Source organism: Myotis lucifugus, unplaced genomic scaffold, assembly GCF_000147115.1.
Source record: "Myotis lucifugus unplaced genomic scaffold, Myoluc2.0 scaffold_63, whole genome shotgun sequence".
Classification (NCBI taxonomy): domain Eukaryota; kingdom Metazoa; phylum Chordata; class Mammalia; order Chiroptera; family Vespertilionidae; genus Myotis; species Myotis lucifugus.
In genome coordinates this window covers 4,033,062-4,050,370 of record NW_005871111.1, presented here as the reverse complement: position 1 = coordinate 4,050,370, position 17,309 = coordinate 4,033,062, and the positions used below count along the sequence as shown (strand labels likewise).

Below are 17,309 nucleotides of genomic sequence, written 5' to 3'. Positions count from 1 at the left end.
GCCCATTTGCGAACCACCAGACTTACCCAGGCTGTAAAACCAGCTTTATCACATACTAGCTGTGAGACCAAAAAAAAATCACACAGCCATTTTACAGATCACCCAGCCAAAATATCACTTCCTCAACCCACACAGTTATAAGAAGCAATAACAAAAAAATCCTGGAAAGAATCTGAGTTCTCTAAAAGTATCAAAGTAGATGTGATGGTTTAAAAAACACACAATGTTTTTGGACTTCCTTACACTTATTTTATTTTGAATTACAGGCTTGGGTATGAACACCAGACTCTTTTTAATATTTAGGGCCTAAAAGTCTGGATCTGACCATATTCAAACTTTCAAACAGACTCTGTAATAAAGTTCAATTTAAAAAATCAAATTATTTCAGGAACCACTAGCATAGACCAATGCTCTAACCTTAGTTTTACCACATTAAAATATGCTATACTAGTACATAACTTCATTTGCTTACAAAATGTCATATTTGTCATTTTGAGATAAAATATAGAAAAACAGCAGAAAAATTGAAAGAACTATTTGTCCTGAAGTCTTGTAGAAAAAAAAATTTCCACCCAAATTTTCGAATTCTCCACTCCTATCCTTTCATAGCTGTTTCTAAAACCTTGTTTTATAAAATACTCAGAGAACTTACTAAATAAAAGAAAAATTTGGAGCTGAACTTACGATGTCTTTGCAAATAAACACAATCTAGAAAATTAGTCAAAAGCTATCATTCTTTAAGGTTCGCATTTCCCTTTTATAACAAGTAAATTAATTCTAATAAATGATATTTAAAATTTTATTAAAAATTCTGCAAGTTGCCATGCTACTTATTCTCAAGCCTTGTCTACCATGTGAATGAATGGTTTGGGAGATAAAATGACCTGGGTTTGAATCCTGGCTGTGCTACTTACGAGTTGTATCCCTGTACAAAATTCTTAATCCATTTTTTTACATATAAAATACCCCGTACCTATCAATGTTGTGACAATATGTAAAGCTCTTTGCAGACAGCTTTTCATGTACTAGTTATTAGTTAAATAGAAGCTATGGTTATTATTATAACTAGCTGTCATGTTTGTCAATACCTGCTTATTAACTCATTCAACTATTTTCTTCTTAGTGGCCTTATAAAGATTTTTTTTCTGGCTTAAAAAGCCTTTTGAGATATGCTGGGTAAATGTTATACAATGTCTCTTATATAAGACAGCCTCAGCCCTGTCAGTGTAGCTCAGTAGTTGAGCATTGACCTATGAACCAGGAGGTCATGGGTCAATTACCAGTCAGGGCACATGCCCAGGGTTGCTGACTCAATCCCCAGTAGAGGGCTTGCAGGAGGTAGCCGATCAAGGATTCTCTCTCATCACTGATGTTTCTATCCCTCTCTCCCTCTCCCTTCCTCTCTGAAATCAATAAAAATATATTTTAAAAAAGAAAATTCTTCTTTAAAAAAATAAAAAAGACAGCCTCGCCCAACTGTCTTAAGACAACATATACCAAAAATAGGACAATGACATTTCTTAAACTACAATTTAACATTTACTGAACACTAGTCATGTGATGGTAGCTTATAAAAATTCAGTTTTTCCTACCAACATCCTGAGTCATGTGATGGTAGCTTATAAAAATTCAGTTTCTCCTACCAACATCCTGAGTATTTATTTGCCTCTGTCAACCTCTTGAAAAATTCACATTTTAATAGTTTTTCTGTAGTACTTTTCAGCACAAAAACTCTAATTTTTAGTATATTTATGTTTCATAGTCAGGTCTCCAACTGATTCTTTGCAACCTACAAAGAGTTCTCATGGTATGGTTAGCATGATCACACCCGTTCTTCAACATGAACACACACATACATACACACACACACCACATCACATCACATTCTCAGCTGGTCTCTGTCAACACTTAACCACCTCCCAGCATGAACGGATTCTTTCATCTCTAAGAAATTAACTAGGAAGAGGTTTGGGAAAAAATATAATAATTTACAACCTATTTGGGGGCTTATACACCCTTTGAAAATCTGAAGAAAACTATAAATATTCTCATATATAAGCAAAAAGGACATGCATATAAAACTGCATTTCACAGACTCCTTGCAAACCAAATTAAAGAAGCGATGATTTATTTCAGTGTTTCTCCTTTTGACTTAGTGAGGATTCACAATGGGAAATAGAACCTGACGTCAATGTAGCCCATACTTACCTACCAAAACAAACGTAAATATCTAAAACAGAAGTTTCCGGAAACAATATTTACCCTTACCATGTGCAATGGTTTCTACCATTTTCTATTCAATTTCATCTTTCTAAATGTTGCCTGAGGCTCACTAAATGGCTTTCTTACTGCCCACAATCTGAAGAACAGTGAGCTGGTCTAACATTTCTCCATTTTTGAAATAAGGAAACTGAGATCCAAAAAAACAAAGTCCTAGGTCAGGAATGAGTTTGTGGCGGAACAAGCCAGAAACCTAACTATTCTGACTCCCAACCAAAGGCTCTTTTCGAAACAAAGTGAAACGAAAGTTCCAAATACCAACTCACTTCAGAAAAGCAGCTGGGATCCCAAACTGGAAACATGCTGTTACACTGGGAAACCGTGTCACAGCTTCTCCTCCAACCCCTGGTGAATATTAACCACAACCACAGCCTCCAATTCAGACAGCCTGAATTTTTTTCGAAATCATGCCACTGGCCTAGCATGACATGGCACATAAACAAATTTGTTCTTTCTAGTAACCCTTTCTCCAGCCACTGAAAACAACACAGGAAAAGCCAACGTTCTTCTTGAGTTCATTTAAAATAGTTCTCTTACACACACACAGGTTTTGCCTGTCAGAGGCTGGCTTAGAAACAGTAGTAGGTAGGCCCTCTTCCCACTTACCAGGCCCATGCATAGCTGTTTTCTTCCCGGCTAAGGCTGCTTCATTAAAATTTTAACATCTAAACCACATGGATCAATACGTGGATATGAATGACCCAGAGACTCCTAGATGGTACTACTACCAACAGCACCTACCCCAGCCCTCTTTTGAGTCTCGATTACTGACAGTGCAAGCTAAGAGCCTGCACTACAAACAGCTTGGTAGCTTAAAATACCAGTCTCCTCGCTGACAGACTGCGTATGGTGTGTGTGTGTGTGTGTGTGTGTGTGTGTGTGTGTGTGTGTGTGTGTGTTATGGTTTTGTTTTCTTTTCTTATTTTTAATTTGGAATCTTATAACAAGCCAGAGACAGTGGCTGGGGACTGGTCAGGAGGCTAAACCCGAGATCCTGCGCACAGGAAGGAGGCGTTTGGGGGCCCCTGTCCTTGCAGGATCACCCAAATAACTTCACTCGGCTGCCAGTAACCTGCTTGTGCGCCGCCTCCACCTGCCACCCAAGCCTGGTCCCCAAGGGCAAAGTGCCCGGTCTCCTTAACGCAGAAGGCACAGGGAGAAGAGTGTCTTGTGCAAATGGATGAGCAGTGGCTCCCGGGAGAGAATCGCGAAAGCGCGGAGGGGGGTTGGGGGGGGGGGGGAGGCAGGCAAACCCTAAAATTAGCGCTCAGGAAGCAGCGGCAGGGCACCAACCCGCAGAGATGGCGTCCTCTGCTCGGCAGCCACCCGGGAGCTACCCGGGAGCCCGCAGCCCCTGCGCCTGCCTCCGGGCACCCGCACCAGGAGCTGGACCAACGCAGCAGAAAGGGAGGGCTCCGTCCTGGAAACAGGATCAGGGAGCACGGCGAGCCTCCTGAGACCTTGGGGTCTATCGCTCCTCCCCCAACTGCGGCAGAAATATTAAGCAGCCTCAGAATTTAAAACCGTTTCTCTCCTCCACCAAACCTCCGAGGGAATTAGAGCGACAGGGCGTGGGGGGATGTTAACATGCTGATGACCTAGGGGGTGGAGGTTGGCGGAGTGGGGGGAGTTTGCATCCGAATTTCTCTGCAAGGTAAACAGTTCTGAAGGTCAGGGAAAGCGCCCCATTGGGCGCTCCTAAAAAGATTAATGTTCAGTAAGGGCTCCCCAGTCATCGCTTTTCTTGAGAACCCAAACTACGTAAGTCCAAAGTATATCAGCTATTCCAACTCCAATAACGCACTGAAAACCTACACATTAACTATTGTGAACACTATAAATTTAATATATAAAATTACCAAACACAATATAAAATTACCAAAACCCTGAGAGCTGACGGAAGAAATCTGTGAGATGGAAACGTGTTCCTCATCTAAGCTTAAATGAAGAATGCAAAAATAAGGTTTTTAGTCGCACAAGAATAGAAAATTGAATGACACACTATTTGGAAGTCCAAAGCCAGTCGTTTTAATTTTTGTATAATTTTTTAGAAGCCAGTTTTTTCAAAAAGTCATGTTTATTATGTAACGAGGAATGTTAAAATGATATGTGCACAGTGATGCTACACTAGTCACTAATACACACGAAACACGTCCGTGGAGGGCAATCGCATCTCTAGCATCTCTCTGACTCCCCTCTGCAGTGGGCCCTTACCTTTATTTTCAGAATCTCTCATCCTCTCCTTCCTCCCTCTGCTGCAAACGGGCAGGAAAAGTCCGGCTGATTCTCCAACCCTGACTTTCGATTTGTCATTCACAGACAGGCAGCGGCCTCAGGGGCGAAGTCCCTCAACAGAGGAGCACGGGGCTCTGATAACTGCATGCAAGTCAGTGTGCAGGGTTATAATTTTGCTTATGCTGGAGCGGAAAGGCTAGAGATGAAGGCAGACGTAAACACAACTTCCAAAACATGGCATGGAATCGGATCTGGAGCCTAGGCAAGCCTTTCCTTCCCTGAGGTTAGGGAACCAGCCCTTTAGCACCTCCACACCTCTGGAGAGATGTGGTTCAAGTTCAAAGGGGAATGTCTGTGCCATGCACCCGGCTTACTTTCAAATAGAGATCTTAACTCTGGAGGGGGATTAAGACCCCTGCACCTTGTTTCCTCTTACATATTCATTCATTCAATATTTACCTCTCTGTGGACCAGGCTCTCTGCTCAGTACAGGGGACTAGCCTCTGTCCTCACTCAAGCTGCTCACAGACGTTGCAATAGAAGCATACAGTGCGATACAATGACCTATGAGTGCTGCATGGACACGGTTACTGAACCCACTAAACCCTGATGTAAGTTGATACTCAGGGAGGCTTTAGTGATTGGTTTTAAGCCACTGAGTCACTGAGCCAGAAATGGGTATGAGGAAACCAGATCAAGTGTCCCCTCTGTTAGAGGGCAAGGAAGTTTTGAGTGAATCTTTCAATCATCCAATTCAAGCTTACTTTCAATCATTACACAGCTCAGATTCATTCCTTCCTTCCTTCCTTCCTTCCTTCCTTCCTTCCTTCCTTCCTTCCTTCCTTCTCTCCCTTTTCCCCTCTTTTCCTTCCTACCAAATGGTATTTGGGCCAGGCACTAGTCTACTGGTTAGGAACCCAGGAATACAAAAAACAGACCAAGTCCCTGCTCTCATGGCTATTACACTCTGGTGGGAGGATTCAAACAGACACTAAACAAGCCAATTTAAGCATATAATGAATGTCAATGACTAATATGAAGAAAAATGAAGCATGGTTATGAGGGAGCAGAGGTGCCATTTTTTATAAAGTGGCCAGGAGAGTTGATATTTAACTTATTTTATGAAAATTGGTTAGGATCATTATGGCCCCTTCCAAACTTCTTCACTCTGAAATTGTTTTTTAAGTTTGGGATCCTCATAAACTCCTCTGCTCCCAGTGCACTCACTGATGGGTGCTGTTTATTCCCCATTATACAGATTGGTAAACGGATATCCAAAAAGATTAACTGACCCAATTGAGGGCCTCACTAAGATGGATGACGGGCAACAAAAAGAAATATACCTACCTATTGCTCTCACCCCCAGAAATTGCTGGGTTAAATACAATACTAATGTGGAAAATTTGCTGGAGTAGGAGTTAAGGCAGGAGCGTTGAAGGCCTATCTCTACCACTATTAACTGAGTGGTGTAGGGCAGATGGCTTAGCCTCTCTGGCACGAGTTTCCTCATCTGTAATGAGAGGCTAATCATGCCTGCCTCTGTATGTACCAGGCTGTTCAGAAGATCAAAAGGGAAAACAGATGTGATACTTTGTAACTAAGCACTATATAAATATAATATTACAATTATCAACATGCTTGGGCACACTTATAAGAACTAATTGCTAGTGTTCACTAGTTCATGACTACAGTCAAATATAGCTATAGAATGAAAGCTATCATTGGCACTAGAGTTTTTGGAGTTGGTTTCTAGCTGCCACAATTTAAGGACTCCCTGAAATTTGGGGGAAATTTTAATTATTTAATTTTTGCTCCCCTCTCTCCTTGCAGTGGATAATACTTTTCTGCACTTCTCTGACAACATAAGACCAATGAAGAAAATCTACCTTCATTAAAATTCCTTGCTGCTACCCAATGAGCTATGTTGGCCCATAAATCACGTCAAGGGAACAGGCATCTCTAGCTCCAAGAACCAAGTCCAGCACAGCCTAAACATGCCTACCAGGACCACCTTTAGAGGCTGAGAGGGTTAGGGAAGAAGTGGGTGGTGAGAAGCCACCATTCATTCACCCTTTCACTCAATAAATATTCATTGTGCCAGGCACCGCTCTGAACACTGGCAATAACACAGTGCTGAACAAAACATTCTCTGTCCTCAAAGAGCTGTGGTCTCAGGGCAAGAGGGTTCCAGAAGGTATGCTGATGTACTGAACTAGGAAGAGGAGTGCCAAGGCCTGGGCCTGAGTAGAGAGGCAGAGGCTCTAAAGCAGAAGAGACTTAATTCAGACATGGGTTCTGCCACTTACTGGCCCCTAGAGTAAGCGGAGACATGTTCTTGCAGCTCTCTAATTCTCTATTTTCTAATGAAGTCATAATGGCACCTACCTGCTAGGCTTGGGTGAGGCTCAAACGAGTTAATGCAAGTAAAGTACGTAACACACAGCCTGACACATAAAGTAAGGGCTCCATAAATGCTCTAAGACTAATATTAGTACCTTGTGACCTGGATCAAGTTTACCCCTCTGCACCTCAGTTTCCTCATAAAATGCACAAAATCATAACTAGCCCGTGCTATTGTGAGAATTACAAATCGGGAATAATATAAAGCCCTTGACATAAAGGAGTAGCTCACCCCTGCCAGCCTCACTCCAGGCCCTTTTTAATCAAGCAGGCTTCCCAGGAAAAAAGACTAAGGCTGGCGAGTCAGAAAGTGTGAGAAGGGTGGCTATTTATATTAAAGAGGAAGTAATTTTTTATTTTTAGAGTGTGGTGCATTTTGAAAAGTTTCAAACATAAAAAGGTTGGAAGAGCCCAGTCGGAGTGGCTCCCGTCCCATGCACCGACTGAAAGGCTGCCGGTTCAATTCCTGGTACAGGGCACAGTCCTGGGTTATGGGTTTGATCCCCAGTCAGGGAGTGTATGAAGGCAACTGATCAATGTTTCTTTTTCTCTCTCTCTCCCTCCCTCCCTCCCTCCTTCCTTCTTTCCCTCCCTCCCTCCTTCCTTCTTTCCCTCCCTCCCTCCTTCCCTCCCTCTTCCATGCCCTGTCTCTAAGCATGCCCTTGGGTGAGGATTGGGGGGGTGGGTGGGGGGGGGGGAGTTGGAAGAATTGCATGGTGAACTGCATCTTTAAGCACATTTTGCTATATATTCTTTATTGCATATCTGTCCATCTCTCCATCCATCCTTAATTGATAGTTTATTTTAAAAATTAAGTTGAAAGAGGTTTGAAGACCTCTTCAAATAAAAAGAACCTTTACTTTTCCTCCTGACACAGTATTTACAAACCTCCTGATTCTGTGGCCATTCCAAGCCAAGCCAGGTAAATTCTCAAAAGCTCTGTCAAGCCCCACAGTAACCCTAAGGCCACACCCAGTTGAGGGACAAGGATGGACTCGAGCATTGGAGCTTTCCAGAACAAGGCAATGTCTCTGGCAGGCCTCATACTTCAAATAAACAGGTACCAAGGGCCATGATAAACATGCAGTAATGAAAATGATGCTCCATCTCATTGACCGGGTTTAGGGAAAGCTCCAGGTGGGCTCCCCTGGCCACCAAGTCCGCTCACCGCTCTGCACAGGCCTGGTCTTGTTAGATGCCACTTCTGAGTCACTAGGATGCTGAGTCATGCCCAGCAGGGGAGGCCATCTTGAGAGCAAAACCAAAGAGCATTTTTAAGAACAATCAGTGGGGCCCTGAATTGAAAGAGAACAAGCTTTTTATTGTCCCAGTCCCCCCCAAAAAATTCTTTTTGCAAGAAAAAAAACACACAAAAACACTGCTGTAATATTGTGAGTTAAACTTCCCAGTTGTACATTTTAATTTGAAGAAAAAATGAGCAAAAAAGAAGAAGGAAAAAAAAAGCTTTTCTATTCCCTTAGAAATTTGAGAGCAAAAGCAATTTGGAGGTTGTGTCCCAAATTAGGCAGATCTAATGAGCTTCCACTTGCCTAGAGCCTCTCTTAGCTTGGTCATTCATCCCCAAAACACGTAGGGTGGGGTGACAGGAGGGTAGCTTCACCTGAACCGCCTCATGTGGTCATCTTCCATTAAGCCAAGCCCCTGTCTGGTTTGCTCAGAGCATCCAAGTGACCATAAAAGAGGCAGGAGGGAAAATTGCCTACTGGTGGGTGGCGGTTTGTAAGTAGAGTCAGGGCAGAAGGGGGCAGCACAACTACAAGAAATCTCGGCAAGCTCTCAAGAAGCCAGGCCACAAGGCAAGGGAAAGGGAGTTGATCTATGAAGCACCTACTGTGCTTCAGGCAATGTTTTTATCATCATCACACATTAATTGAGAACTAATTATTTCCAAGTATTATCTTTAAGGCAAGGACTTTCACAGCACACTGCCTGGGTTTGAATTCCAGCTCACTAGTTGTGTAACTCTGAAAATGTTACTTAGCCTGCAAGCGTGGCTCAGTGGTTGAGCACTGACCTATTAACTAGGAGGTCATGGTTCGAGTCCCAGTCAGGGCACATGTCCGGGTTGTGGACTTGACACCCAGGGTGGGCACTACAGGAGGCAGCCAATGGATGATTTTCTCTCATCAATTATATTTCATCTCTCTCTCCCTCTCCCCTCTCCCTTTCTCTCTGAAATCAATAAAAGGACGTTAAAAAAGGAAAAGAAACCGTTACTTAACCTCCCTGTGCTTTGGTTTTCTCAATTGTAAAATAGATATTGTAAAACAGGGTTATTGTAGAAATTAAATAAAATTAAAATATGCACTGGTTTAGGACAGTGCACAGTTAGATATATTTTTAAATTGTTTGGACATATAAGCCAGCAATGGCTGTTACATAGTAAGCGGTGCATACGTATTAATTCTTGCCATTCCACCTTTTTAGATGAGAAAAAAGAGGCAAGGAAACTTGCCAAAGGACATACAGCTAAAAAGTAGTAGATCTGGGATTCTCTCTGTCATTTCTTTCTCACCGCAATCCCAGGAGGGAGATACCACTTCCTTTTATTGACGAGAGGTGGGAAGCTCAACAGGGGCCTAGTGACTTGCTCATGTCACAAGTGGCAAATGGGAGAGTTCAGATTTAAAACCCACACCTGCTAACTTTAAAGCCGTGGCACATCCCACCAGGCCAGTGGTTCTCCAACTTTAGCACAGGTCAGAATTACTGCAGGGCTCATTAGAACAGATTGCTGGGCCCCACTTCCAAAGTGTCTGATTCAGTAGCTCTTAGGGTGGGGCCAATAGTTTGCATTTCTAACCAATTCCTGGTGATGTAGATGAGGCTGGCTCAGAGACCACACTGGGAAAACTGCTCTATGGTCACGCACCAGAATGGAGACCAGATGCTAGGAGAAGGGTTTGGGCCTAAAGATTATAGTTCAACAAGGTTTTCCCACTCTGGCAGTGCCAGTTACTTCAAGAGCCTAGAAAATATACCATGTATTTACACAGCCTTTCATATATATGATCCCATTTGATCTTTCCAATATCACTATTTCCATTCAATGTAATCTGTTTTTAGAGACACATGGCCAGAAAATGGCAGTGAGGGACCAAACCACAGATCACCTGGCAAGTATTCTGTCCTCTTCTCCAACTAACTTGTCCTGGGAAGCATTATTGCCGACAGAGACTGACTCCAGTTCCAATCTGTGTCTTCCCAGGGAATATCGCTCAGGAAAGGGCTCTTTACCCCAGCAGGGCTTGGAGGAGGTAATTTCTAATTGAAGGATCTCAGGACCCATTTTACACCATGGCTTCCAGGGCTAGGCAAATCTCCTGCTCACAAAATCCTTCCACCAGCTGTTTGCTCCCTTTTCTATCACCTAAAAGCTTCGATATTTGACTAAAATACGTTTTTTTGGAAAGGATGGAAGCACGTGGGGGGTAAATTTCCACTGGGCACAGCTTGCTCACATTCCCATTTGGAACCACTTGCACTGTTAGATGTATTTTGAAGTTCTTAATAGAAGCCAGTAAATGATTAGTGTCCAGAATATTGAAAGAATTCCTAAGTGGGTAAGGAAAAGACAAATTACCAAAGAGAAAAAAAAAATAGGAAAAGACATGAGCAGGCATTTCAGAGAGGATCACACAAAGCCGATGTGAAAAATCTTCAGCTTCATTATTCATCAAGGAAATTCAATATGAAACCATGCAGTACCATTTCACGCCCAACAAATTGGTAAGCATTGAAAAGTTGGAAAGTACTCAGTATTAACAAGGAAGCAGGGAATTAGGACTCTCATACGCTACTGGAGGGAAGTAAATTAGTAAAATATACTGAGGTAAACTTAGCAACATCTTTCAAAATTAAAGAAGTATATATCTTTTAACCCAGTTAACTATCCTTCTAGGTATTTATCCTATACTTACAGTGTTTGAATTGTTACTCATTCTCTTTGGAGATATATAAGGTGTCCAAAGAAAAAAAACATATACACACACTTTGAATAATGATAAAGGCAATGTTCATTAAGATACATTTCATTTTCAAAATTGTTAAAGTGTGTATACATTTTGGAGGGACACCATGCATGTATCCCCAGAGGATTCATTCATTATAAACTTATGTATTGAATGTCTGCTCTGGTCCAGGACAGTGTTAGGCTGAAAAGATGTCAAGAGTCCCCAAAAGGTATGTTACTTCTCCCAGAACTGCAGCCTTCTGTGAAAAAAAAAAAAAGTGGGAAAGAGGAATGGTGGTATGGAAGGCCTTCTCGTTGGCCCAGAAGGGATAGCTGCCCCAGTGGAATTCCCAGCCATGGCTTTTCCCACAGCCCATTGAACTTTCTAGCCCCACGGCTGAACATATTTGGGATATGATCATATGGGGAAAGATCTGAAGTCATGTTAATAAAAATAACCACCACCTTGTGAGCCACTATGAACAAGGCATTTTATATACATAAACTCATTTAATCATCACAGTAACATGATGACATAGGCATTAGCACCCTTCATTTACATGTGATATATAAAGGAGTTTTAGATTTAGAAAGATTTAGTACCCTTCCCAAGATCACACAGCTTATTAATATGTCACTTATTAGTTGCAGATTCAAAGCATAGTCTGTCTGATGCTAAAGAATGTGATTTTATCTACACTCCCAAAGTGATGGTGACACCCTCATGATAAATTCAGGCTACCTTTTAAAAAAACCAAATGAAATTGGAATGTGGATTTCCTTCATTGCATGATTTTTATTAATTTTTAAAAAATATATTTTTACTGATTTCAGAGAGGAAGGGAGAGGGAGAGAAAGTTAGAAACATCAATGATGAGAGAGAATCATTGATTGGCTGCCTCCCACACGCCCCACACTAGGGACTGAGCCCACAACCTGGGCATGTGCCCTGAATGGGAATTGAACTGTGACCTTCTAGTTCATAGGTCGATGCTCAACCACTGAACCACACCAGCTGGGTGATATTTATTAATTTTACTTCTCCCTTCCATGAGTATAGATATTGGAGATGTGGCAGAAAGGGTGCTGTATGGGTACCCCTGCCTGAGCCTGCCACTCACCAGTCACATAACCTCCTGCATGTTATTCTATCTTTTGTTTCATCTTCCTTATCTCTAAATGGGAAAAATAAATCATCTTCCCTCCCTCCTGGGGTGTTGTCAAGATCTAAACACGATTTTGTGGTTGACCTATTCTGTAAACTGTAACGTATCTTATGACATAGACATTATAATGACCTCATCTCCAGGCTGTACAAGGGATGGGGACGTAGAGAAATGTAGTGAGCAGCCAAGATCCTAACGCAGGAAAGAGAGGTATAGCACAGCAATGGGCAAACTCTAGGAGAGGAACACAGGGAGAGAGGAGAGGTTGGCTGCATATACAGTATAGAACAGGTTTTAAAAATTATAAATCTAGGCCCTGGCTCGTTTGGCTCAGTGGATAGAACGCCTGCCTACAGACTGAAGGGTCCCAGATTCAATTCCAGTCAAAGGTACATGCCTGGGTTGCAGGCTCGATCCCCGGTAGGGGGCATGCAGGAGGCAGCCCATCAGTGATTGTCTCTCATCATTGATGTTTCTATCTCTCCCTCTCCCTTCCTCTCTGAAATCAATAAAAAAAATATATTTTAAAAAATAAAAAATAAAATAAATGGAAACTTGTCCATTTTCTCCTAAAAAAAAAATTATAAAACTGCTCTAGCTGGTTTGGCTCAGTGGATAGAGCATTGGCTTGTAAACTGAAGGGTCCCATGTTTGATTTCTGTCTAGGGCACATGCCCAGGTTGTGGGCTCGATCCCTACTGGGATCAGGAGGCAGACGATCAATGATTCTCTCACATCATTGATGTTTCTCTCTCTCTCCCTTTCCCTTCCTCTCTAAAATCAATGAAAAATATTTTTTTAAAAAAATTATAAAACTAGGAAACTTACTGTAACTTAATTTAGCACACTGTCAATATCCATTTAGTCCTCTTCTGAAAATACTCGCACACCTGGAATAACACTAGGAATGTGATTATCACTCAAGGAATACTTGTTGCAGTTCCCAATCTATTCAACTACTCAGGCAAGCGAAAGAAACAGGTGGTTAGCCTTCAGCCCTAAGTTTCAGCAACAGTTCTGGATGCCAGTAGGGAAGGAGCTTAATTGGTGTATCAACGAAAGTAATCACACATCCTGTGAAAGCCACCAGAGGACAATGCCAAGCCCCCACCCCCACCCCCCAACTACCAACAAGAGAAAAGCTTGTTTCTAATGCAATAAATATCTGAAAGATAATCATTGCTGCTCTTTTGTCAAATTTATTTGTAGAATGCTTACTACGTGTCAGCACTTCACATTTATTGACTCATTAATTCATTTTATCCCCAAAACAACCCGAGGGGTGAGAGGGTGACAACTACAGCATCCACAGGGCTCTGGAGCAATCCAGCCTCTGCCCCGGTTCAGATCGGCCATTTTAGAAATCAAGGCATGTGGGTGTCTCAGAAGAAGAATCCTGAGATGACGGAAACAGATGAAAAGGACAAGATAGGACACACAGGCAAACACACACACGCAAACAGGTATCTACAAAGTTCCAAACCCTCGCTTAGCCTAAGGAGGAATGCAGAGATGAAACCGATGGGAACCTGTCACGTGGAATCTATAACACCAGATGAACAGCAACACATGCCGGATAGGTGATGAGATGAAAAAAAGAGGGGTTACAGGTGGCAGGAACCCCAGGAAAGGCTTCACGGGTTAGTCTTGACAGGTGGGTAGGAACAGGCCATTGCAGATAGAAAGGAGGCAGTGAGTGAGCCAGCAGCTCATGTCATGTCCCTGCAGAGAATACTTTAATGGCTTCCAAACACCTCATCATGGCCTACCCAGACCCTGATCCAGGCCCGGCTTCCCTCGCTTTCCCTGGGCACACAGGAACCTTTCCACTAGTTATTCCCTCTGGCCGGACTGCTCTCCCGGGCTCCAAGCTGGAGTAGCTCCTAGTAAGACTTCAGGTCTCGACTTCCATTGCCTCAGAGAAAGAGAGCCCTTCCCCATCCACCTGCCATTTCCTTTCCTCCTCTCCCAGCTGGCTGGGAGGTTTTGATCTGTTTTATATGTGCCGTGGCCCTTTCCCCCTGGAAAAGTAGTTCCATGAGCTGGGGCCTTGCCTCTCTGGCTCACTCAGGCCCTGGCACACAGGGGGGCAGGATAAAAATTGTGGAACCAATGAATGGAGTGAAATCAGTGACTGAATAAATGGGAGTTAAGGCCCTGGTGAGAACAGGGTGGAATTTGTTTGGGAAATAGTTTATCATGGCCAGAGCTTAGGAGATAACAAGCAGTCACACCAGACAGGTCGGAAACGGGAGGGTCGGATGGGGAAGGACCTTGAAGGTAGCATTGGGTCCAGATTCATACCCCCAACGGGCACTGCAATGCAGGTGCCTGCCAGGTGCTGGGCGGGAGGAGGCGGGGCGGCGGATGCAAACCTAAGATGTGTCCCCGAAGCACCCTGATTCCTTCCATCCAGCGCCAAATACACAGCCAGCGACTTTTGCGGGCAAGAAGCTGCAAACACCGGAGCCAACGGGAGACGCCTATGGGGCCGACCGAGGGGTGGAGAGGGAGCGGGGACCGTGCCGAGACTGGACCCTGCGCTTGGTCCACCGGCCCCGGGGGAGCTCGGGGACTGGTCTCGTTCCCGCGGCCGAGGGTCGGGGTGCAGGATCCCCGGCCGGACCTCCTGGCCGCGCCGCCCCCCGCCCGCAGGTCCGGGGTCGGAGAACTCGGCCCGAGTTGCGGCCCTGGGTGGCCGGCGCCGGCCGCGCGTAGTAACAGGTCCCCCGGCCGCGCCCACACTCACCCTGCGCCGCCTTGGGAGCCGAGCGCGTCCTCCAGAGCCGCCGGGTAGCCTTCCACGGCCGCAGAGAGGAAAACAGCCGCCGGCTCTTCTTGCCGCCCTGCTCAGTTGCTCCCATCTGTGCGCCCACGCGCCTCCCCGCCGCGCCCGAGGGTCGCCTCCTGCCGCCCCCGCCGCCGCGCGTCTGCCAGGTGCCGGCGTCTCCCGGGCAGACGCGGCGGCCGGGGGAGGAGCTTGCTGCCGGGGCGGGGGGAGCAGGGGGCCGGGGGGGGGGGAGATGGAGGAGGGGGGACAGCTGCTGGGGCGGCGCCTGCGGGGTGCGGCCGGCCTGGGCGTGGGCGCTACTGGGATGCGCTAGGCTGGGAAGCACTTGGAGCCTGGCCGCCTTACAGGGGAGGCTGTAGCCACTCGTCCTTCCTTCAGGAAGTGTCCCTGGAGAACCCAAGTACTGCTACGCATCATTAATTAACAGAAAAACCCCAAGGGCTGTGATTTTGTCCCCAAAATGAAAAAAATGGAAGCTCCGAGAGTGTCTCTAGTCTGCCCAGAGTCACACAACTGCTCAATGGTGCCGATTCTCAAGTCCTGGCTCTATTTTTTTCATACCTCGCTACGGCCTGAGAATGATCCCACCTTATGTTAGATTCTTAAGTCTGGCAGATATTTCTGTTTTCCTCATACAACAGGTTATGAATCAGTCATGATTTTTTGAGAACCTATTCTAGGTCCGGGCACTTTATTTTTTATTGATTTCAGAGAGGAAGGGAGAGGGAGAGAAAGAGAGAAGCATCCATGATGAGAGAGAGAATCATTGTTCGGCTGCCTCCTGCATGTGCCTAGGCATGGGCCCTGACTGGGAGTCCAACCGGTGACCTCCTGGTTCATAGGTCTACGCTCAACCACAGAGCCACGCTGGCGGGCACTTTTACACACATGCCGTTAAACTTCATAGCACACCTGTGGGGCGGGAGGCGTTTCCCATTTGCCTCCACTCCCACCATTGTGTTTCTGTCCTGGTTTTGCTTGTAATTGGGAGAGTCTGAGAGGAAGATCAAAACCAAGGTTCCTTTAATACTGCCTGGTTACAATAATAATAATAATAGCTTATTTTTATGGACTGCTTTTCATGGGCCAGATGTTACATACATTACCTTATTTAACTCTCCCAATGATATTCATGAGAGAGAAATGATTAATATCTACGCTTAATTAATGGAAGAGACATAGTGTCAGGGGGTCAGGTTACACAGTAATAAAGGTGATATGTTAGGGTGAATCGTGAAATTGCCATTTTTGTATTGTAACGTCAAACAATAACTTCACCAGATGATCAAAATTAAAATCACCAGTGGAGGCAGATGAAAGTGGAGAGCCTCTAGCCCTAGCTGATTTGGCTCAGTGGCTAGAGCTTTGGCCTGTGAACTGAGGGGTCATGGGTTCCATTCCAGTCAAGGGCACATGCAACTTGATGTTTCTATCTCTCTCTCCCTCCCCCTTCCTCTCTAAAATCAATAAAAATATATATTTTTTAAAAAGAGGGTGGACATTGAGAGGTGTCCTCTCTCTCTCTCTGTCAGCAATAGGCTGAGTTTTCTTCTACACCAAGGCATCCAGACTAAAGTGTGAAAAATAGGCCCTTAGAAGAAATAACCTAAATAACAAAGTTACTCAGGAATAGCAGCTATATACCACCAACTAATACCCTAGACAAGGGTTTCGCTCTGCTCTTCGGACTTCTTACCTATTCCTGGGCTTAGGGCACCTAGAACCTAGTCCTGGTTATCCAAACCATCTGTGAAATATTGGTTCTGTCCCTTCCCCTCCTGGCTTCCTACTTTAATCTCCACCATCACCTCCAGTCCCATTAATGGAGGGGGTTTAACAAGATGACACAGATGTTTCCTTCCAGGGTCCCACCATTCTTCCCTGTATGTCCTGACTCTCGCTAACTGGTTTGGAATACTGCTAAGTGTTAGTTTCCCCAGTGGGCCTGGCTTAGACACCCGTCTTTTCTTCCACTGTCCTGGTACATCCAGTGCATCAGAACAGCTCCTCGGAGGGCCCACTTGCTCACTGCTTAGACTTCACTGGTCAGGGAAGGATGAAAGAAACATTCTTTGGTTTGCCCTTTCTGTCCAAACATCATGTGATTTCGTGGCACTCGTCCAGCCTGGAGCTAAACAAGGCCAGAAGCCTCTGACTCCCACAGACACGGCTTGCTCCAGGCAAGTCTCTGCAGTCCATGGGAAAAGAATGCGGCCTGAGAGACCTTCCACCCAAGCAGAAACACCCGAGTGCCCCTGAGGCACATTCATGAGTACCGGCAACATGGAATTTCTTTTCAAATGTCAAAAATGCAAAACAAGCCCACTTATTTGTACATCTGGCTCACTGGGCATAGGGGGAAAACAGAAAGGAAAAAAAAATAAACCTTGAATTTCATTCACTTCATTGTGCTTGTGAAGCTAGGTCCAGAAATATAAAACGGGCAGTCCTCAAAGTCAATGAG

General features: G+C 44.6%; 1 protein-coding gene across 2 annotated transcripts in view; it reads right to left on the bottom strand.

The window, feature by feature from the left end:
• The window catches only part of DNAJC6 (DnaJ heat shock protein family (Hsp40) member C6), a 125,722-nt gene extending 110,769 nt beyond the window's left edge, over nt 1-14,953 (bottom strand). For both annotated transcript variants that reach the window (XM_023754676.1, XM_006089787.3), the window contains exon 1: nt 14,804-14,953. In XM_023754676.1, the coding sequence (XP_023610444.1) occupies nt 14,804-14,918 (115 nt within the window). In that variant the 5' untranslated portion in view covers nt 14,919-14,953. The remainder of the gene's footprint in view (nt 1-14,803) is intronic.
• Nucleotides 14,954-17,309: the final 2,356 nt, after the last annotated feature.